At 46.4% G+C, this 7,025-nt stretch overlaps 1 protein-coding gene across 1 annotated transcript in view; it reads right to left on the bottom strand.

The window, feature by feature from the left end:
- Nucleotides 1-378: 378 nt before the first annotated feature.
- Nucleotides 379-7,025, bottom strand: part of T265_07924 (hypothetical protein) — a gene marked incomplete at both ends in the record, with an annotated part of 31,157 nt that continues 24,510 nt past the window's right edge. The window contains 3 exons of the mRNA XM_009173584.1: nucleotides 379-917; nucleotides 2,967-3,256; nucleotides 6,084-6,251. Of these exons, the coding sequence (XP_009171848.1) occupies nucleotides 727-917; nucleotides 2,967-3,256; nucleotides 6,084-6,251 (649 nt within the window). The remainder of the gene's footprint in view (nucleotides 918-2,966; nucleotides 3,257-6,083; nucleotides 6,252-7,025) is intronic.

Here is a 7,025-nt window from a genome sequence, read left to right as displayed (position 1 = left end):
TTGTCTCCCCACATATGGGCAAGCCGGTCCTACTGTACTCACGCTTTTGTCGCACCGAACATCATGACTCTACCCTCGCAGTAAGAGGACTCGTTGCTCTTCACCGGACTGTAATCTATCTGAGGACTACACACAGAGAAGTGTTTGATTGCTGCCTCGTGATTCTAGTGACGTTTCTCGGTGCAGTCCAACTGTCAAAAAACTGTCTCTCATTGGCGAAGCTTACCGGAGTGTCACCATATACCGTTGTTTGTCAATCATACTAAAGGCGAATGATCAATTTATTTCATCTCTAAAAAGTCCCTGAGAGGACCTATTTAGAATCACACAAATACGGACGGAAAAGTCGCGAAACGATTGTCTGGGTGATGCAACAGCTTTCCGACGAGTCACACAAAACCAAACCTTAACAAAAAGTCTCTCAAAGTAGGAAATCAGGAATCCTGTTCTCAGTGTATTTCACCATTAAGAATCCAGAAAAACCGTCTCAGCAGTACGTTTATGTTGAGTGAATCCCATGTGTAAGAGCAACCTAAACACGATTTTTACCACATGTGACCAAGGGAAATTTAAAAAGCCAAGTTCAAATGGAAATAGTAAACTAAGCTTTGGTACATCTGGAAAATGCGAGTTTAACGGGGGGGGGGGGTGAGTGATGGAACAAATCAATCTGGTTGTACACTCAGTTGGATAAACAGAAGTGCGAAAGACCGACAGAAAATGCAATCATCCAATAACCTCGCTGGGATCTTCAGAAGTGAAGTGGGTGACGAGTCGCCGGGCGAACTCTGGTCCAAGCCGACGCCGAGAGGACAGGATACCGGCACCTCTTCGAATCTCCAGTTCGGCTAGGTTAGCTTCCAGTGGGTGGCGACGTTTCCCACTGATTTGACTGCCGTCTGAGTTAGTGGCGTCAACTGTGTAGTGTAGGAGGAGAGGTGAGGAGTTTGAATGAAGCTAACTCAGAATCACCAGTAATAAAGACGCATTCCAAAGTTACAGGGACATATCTATTCAGCCCAGGCATACCTGTTGGGGGGGGGGATAAAGCCGAAGCCCTGTAAGCACATCAATGGATGCCACGCGGCGTCATACTGATACTAAGGCTCTCGAGGTAAGTCGGAAAATTACAAGGTAAAGTAAACACCAGCGCGCTTCTAGTCGAAAGTAGACAAGGCATTCAGTACGTTCATTGGAGTGGATCATTTCTGTATCTCCCAGGCGTGACTACATTCCGCGAGTTTTACCGACAAATCTGGAGACAACATTCGTGAAGCAGCTTGGGGTTGTGAAACGTCCCCTCACAATCATAGGCCTCAAAAGGGTGTATGCAAAGTCCGATGAAAGTACAAACTCGGTGGGTATTAGACAGTGGCGATTCGAAGTCAATGATCGGTCACGGACATCATTAGGGTTGCGGAAAGGCTGCTGAGTGCACCATACTACTCAAGGAAAACAACGAAAGTGGACACCCGGATTGAGTGTTCGGTATTTAAGGCGCAAATTTGGTTCAAACCCAAACCCTGCCTAGGCTTGGACAACCCAGCCCACGTGCTCCCTTAGGGCAGCATGGCAGCTAAGTACTGACAGAATGCTACAACTAAACGACTGCTTTTTGGTGAGTGTAATATGCACTCAGGCGAATTTACTGATCGGAAGGTCCGTGGTTTGAACCCGACCTCTGCTCTTGGCTCTCTCCCTGTCTAGGCTTGGGGAACCTGGCAGTATCCTAGCCCTCGTGCCTTCTTCGTGCGGCATGGCAGGTAGGCACCGGGAGGGCAGACGATTATTATTATTATTATTACAGACAAACTGGCAAGAAGAATTCAGACAGTCAAAAGTATCGACCACCAGTCTGCTCCAAAAGTCAACGATGAATAGTTGCTCACTTGCTGGTGCCCAATGTTCGGTTGCGTATCGTTTGTCGGAATATCATTCATTCTCTGGAGCCTCACTCATGAACTGAGAACATAACAATCGGTCCGGGTAATCCTATTTGCTCAATCTAACCACCACGGCTCATGGTGCGTGAATTGCTCACCAGCGCGGTGAGTTCTACAGGGTCGAGAGTGCTGCTACTGAGTTTCGAATGATGATCAGCTGTCCACACCAGACATGGCGCCTATATGGACAGAGTCTGTCACTAATAATATTCTGTTTCAGAATGCGCACACCACTGTCCAAAATAGTGGGTGCCTTGTTACCGAATCCTCTAGTTCATGCAGAAATCAAAACGTGCCCGGAGTGAAAGACCGGCACAGAGGCATTAGTAAGATAGCAACACCCGCCAGCTGTCTGAAATACAGAAAGGGAAACCACAGATTGTGGGCGGGGAGATAAGGTATGACAGCCACCCACGGCACAATCAAGCGGAATAGGGTCGACCTCAGGAAGGACCATGAAGGAACGGAAAACTCCGGACTGACGTAGTTTAGACGAGAAATAGAGCAATTTTTCGAAAACAGAAGGATGTGAGATTACACAGAATCTAATCACGAGCGAGTGTATTTGAGCACGCGAAAGTTGGTGAAAAGTGCTGTTTGTAATAGGATATTAATACAGTCAGATTCCCTGGGACTGAAACGAATATATTCGAAAGATTTTGGAGAACTCAACACGTATGTAGTGATTTGACGGCGTAAACAACGGTTCGCTGGAGGGGGCTAGGTGATGTTGGGGCATTCGGTAAGTACAACTGGTTGGGTACAGAACAAGCTTTGCGTAGCTTTTACTGGTGAATTTTAAATCCTCGTTAAGCTGTGAGTCAATCTTCCCTGGGTCTTGCAAATTCATTCGGACACTATTAAGCCATATTCTTTTTACACTATGAACTTCTAACCGTGAAATCCTCCGTGAATACCACAGGCAGAAGGCCATATGGACACTAGATACCACCCGTATAAGAGATAAGAGCAAGTTGAATTGTTAATGAAGAATAAAGCAAACCGATTTCCACACAAACTCACCGGTTTCGAGGTCCTTCTGACAGGCTTGAAAGAAACTGAACGCCGTGGGATAAACCTGTGCAATGGCATGAGCCACCTCACCGGTAAGTCCTCGCCACTGACCCAGCTGTGCAAGCCAGAGACGATTAGCCCAGCTATGCACGGCCAGGGAATCGGTTCCGTCAGGATCATCTCCAGATATGTTGGGTGCTGGTCCAGCACCTCGACCTCTGGAAGCGCAACCGGCAAGCCCTTTGCGGACGGTGTCTGGGAGAAAAGTCAAACCTTCATCTCGCGACAGGCGACCCTCCCTTCGGAGAGACAAATCGAAAGAAAAATAGGTGCGGTTTAAAAAATCAACGGAATGGGGCATACTATTGACCACAATGAGCTAGTTGGAGGTGTGATTTGTATCTGTAAACCTGGAGTGTTGTGGTGTGCTTTCCCGGTGTCCCGAAACCGGATTCCAGCCAGCAGTAGCAGCTGAACCACAACGTTGGATACAGCACTGGCACTGGGCTATCATGGCCGCACGCACCATGTTCTGGACGGGTCCTGTCACTGCACTATTTTTGGATGAGTAATTTCTACGCGAACAGTTATCAGAAGGGCAAGGTTCACTCTGAGCGACATTAATTGGTCATGTGAATCATCGGCAGATTGAAATGCGCTTCATGATTCACTGCCTCACTCCATCTCCAAAAAACAAAATCAGGAAACTAGTCTGATCCCCTACTCAGGATGTCTCAACGGCATAGGTCATTTCTATCGATAAATCCGGTGACGATTTGTGTGCGATTGATCACAGTCTCATGTCCATTTTGCAGCTATGGGACCGCGTTTTCGAGCTCCTGGTACAGATCAAACATATAGGAAACGTCACTGCAGAAGCCAGCAGATCCTCGTTCCACAGAAAGCACGACAATCCGTCAAACAAGATTTTCCAGCATGCGAAAAAACAGTTGTTCATGGTTCCCGTTTAGAAGTCGACTAAAGTATTCAATCACGCTGGCTTTCGTGACAGTCTACAAGGATAAATTTAGCTTGGGAGATAAACATACTGAAGGCTTTCTTGATTGCTCTCTTATGATCGGGATGCTGTGATCATGAGGACGAAACAAATTCACAGCTTTAAATAGATACGACTGACGGCAAGAGAGGAAGCCAGCACACCCCTACGAAGGGGAGAGGTAGTGCGATTAGATTTGACTCGGCGTGGACGATAAGAGCAATCATTCAGCTGTAACACTCTTTCGGTACATAGTTACCGAGCCCCCCCCCCTTAGGAGGCGTAAAGGCTGAGGTACCATCAGGTTCCCAAGCCTAGACGAGAGCAATCGAGGTACCGCGGACCTTCTGGTCAGTAAGTCCGCCTTAATCACTGGGCTGTCTCAAGCCCACAACAAAGTCCATCGGAACCAATCCAAGTTTAAACACAGATTGAAAGTGTTCCATCTGACTGCTATTCCCACTTCAGTGTCTGGTGTCAGAAGGGTACACAACAGCTTTATTCCAAACAAGCGAGTGCAAAAGTTACAACGCTCCCGTGCTATTTGAAGGAGACTTTCTGACATTGATCCAGGATGTCTGATAGGCGTTAGTCAACATCCATCAACATCGGTCGTGCCTCTATGAAATGCCTGAACGCTGATCACATTCGGTCGTGCGTCTGTGGCATGCATGAACACGCATCGGCTTTTGCTGAATCGATTGAATGATTGACTCGCCTGGATGCTTGCTGGCATTCCTATTAAGATTTTGGTAGAGTTTTAGGGTCTAAGTAGGTTCCGGGTGTTCTGAGGCTACTTTCAGGAATCTGACCTTCCTGATAGAAAGTGATGAAGCTCTGGCATAGGATGATGTTGATCTTGATATTAACCGTGTTCCTACTTTCAGGAATCTGACCTTCCTGACAGAAAGTGATGAAGCTCTGGCATAGGACGATGTAAAGTACGATATCTTGATATTAACCGTGTTCCTTCTCAACACAACTGTCACAAGGCATCTCGTTTTGCAGTTCTTACTCAGTTTTGGCCAGGTGGCGCAAGTTTGCATCCGTAACGATGGTGATGACTGTTGTGCGGGTCCCCACTGTGTAACGGGTGCACAAGGATATCTGGACTTCCAATCAAATCGAAGTGAAATTTACAAATGCATATGCACAAGGCCGATGCCACAGAAATTTCACTACTTCTTTTGGGATAAGATTTCTCTTAAAATTAAAACAAACTGTTGACAAGAACTTCGAAACTTCCACCAAGTTGTTTGTTCTAGGGGATGAGAGAATATCGAACTGAGTAATACAACGATATTGAAGGTACCGGAATCCCGCAGAACTAAGAAAAGCTAGCGTTAAGCACAAACGACAGGTGTTCACTATCGTTATTGAGGCTTGGATTAAAAAAAACAGCGTGCCAAGAAGCCGAGCTATCAGTTATTCAAACTGTTCTGGTGAAGTGATTAACCCTTCGGTGACTGGAGCTATAACAAGGCTCCGACAAACAAGGTCGTATACCGAATCAAAACAATGATTTGGTGGTAACTATGCCGAAATTGCGAACAGGCAGTTGATGCCATTACTACATCTGGTTCAATGGGACAGTAATAGGTGGAAGAAACAGAACGTTCACCTATGCAAAGACAATGTAGGGAAGGAACAGAAAGCTTAGCTTACGGGACCTTACGGACCTCGCTCATGTGACAAAGTGCTTACAGTTTCCATCTGAAGAATGGTAGTCAATTAGTTGAACGAAAGTAAGCACCAGATGTTATATGATTTCTAGTGTACTACATACTAAGCTGCTTGGATTATAGTGGAATTTGAACGTGGAAACGAGGTGGGGTACTCGGACAACAGAGTCAAGGATACAAAATTCCACGGTATAAACAGCTACGATAGGAGGCTCTTTTGGCTGTCCAAATAGACGAGATCCTTCAGCTGTAGCACCCCTTCAGTGCATAACTGCCACGCCACTCGAAGGTTGCACGAAGGCTGGAATACTGCAAGGTTGCCTAAGCCTAGACAGGGGAAGTCGAGAGGCGGAGGTCGGGTTCGAACCATGGACCTTCTGGTCAGTAAATTTGCGCTCTAACCACTTGGGCCATCTCGCCCTCCCCTCCAAATAAATGACAACTTACTTAAAAGGTCGCTCGCCTATGGAACGGTGGTAAGAGGCGAGAACAAGAGCCACATCATGGACAGTGCTACAAATCCGGGTAGCTCGAACACCCCATCGGATCTGGAGGTCTGAGCAGAGTTCATTTATCGATAACGAGGTACTGGCACCCACGCCAGACGTTCGTTTTCTGAAAGAGCAGAAGCGAAGCATAAGCTATAGGAAGAGAAGTGATCACGGTGTTTAAATTTTATCGCACCAACCGACGCAGAACACCGAACCACAATGAGCTGTATAAAAGTAATCGGGGAGAACCGTTTCAGGAAAGTTTGGAAAACAATCGGTAGATTTATTGCTGAGGAACGCTCCGTTTTAACAAAAAAAAATTTGTCAGGCCAATTGGCTGGATTACAAGGCCGATAAGGTATTGAGGCAGAAGCAGGACCAGTCAAGAAACTTTTCTGGAAAGATGACTTTTCGATCGGTTCCAAGCCTCTTCCAACTAGTCAGGAAGTAGTCTAAGTGAAAGGAAAGCCAGTCTGTACTGAACGGCTAATAAGCGGCTATTCCATCCCTAGTAGAAATCATAAGTAGTGAGCAACTTACGAATCTCCAGCGAGATCCGATGCCGCAACTTCCAAGCTGGTAGTTGAGGCCTAATAAAACGCTCTGCCACAATTGGCTGATCATCAACGTGATTCACTGATATTTCAACACATCCTCCAATCACGGAATCCAAATCACAAGGTCACGCGTTGATTGGCCCCTCGAGTGATGATTGCCCAGAAGGAATGTTCACTCACCGTGTGAATTATTCGCTCTTCTGAGCAACTTGTGAAAGGAAGAAGGCCTTCGCTGCGGAATTATTTATTCGGAAATGCCAACTGACCCGTCACAGACCATTGAACAGGGAAGCAAAACTCTAATCTGCATCTTAGTTACAAAAACTGGACACAGATCTTCT

The sequence above is a fragment of the Opisthorchis viverrini genome, assembly GCF_000715545.1.
Source record: "Opisthorchis viverrini unplaced genomic scaffold opera_v5_198, whole genome shotgun sequence".
Classification (NCBI taxonomy): domain Eukaryota; kingdom Metazoa; phylum Platyhelminthes; class Trematoda; order Opisthorchiida; family Opisthorchiidae; genus Opisthorchis; species Opisthorchis viverrini.
The sequence above is the reverse complement of the archived record's forward strand: the minus strand, read 5'-3'. Positions and strand labels throughout refer to the sequence as shown.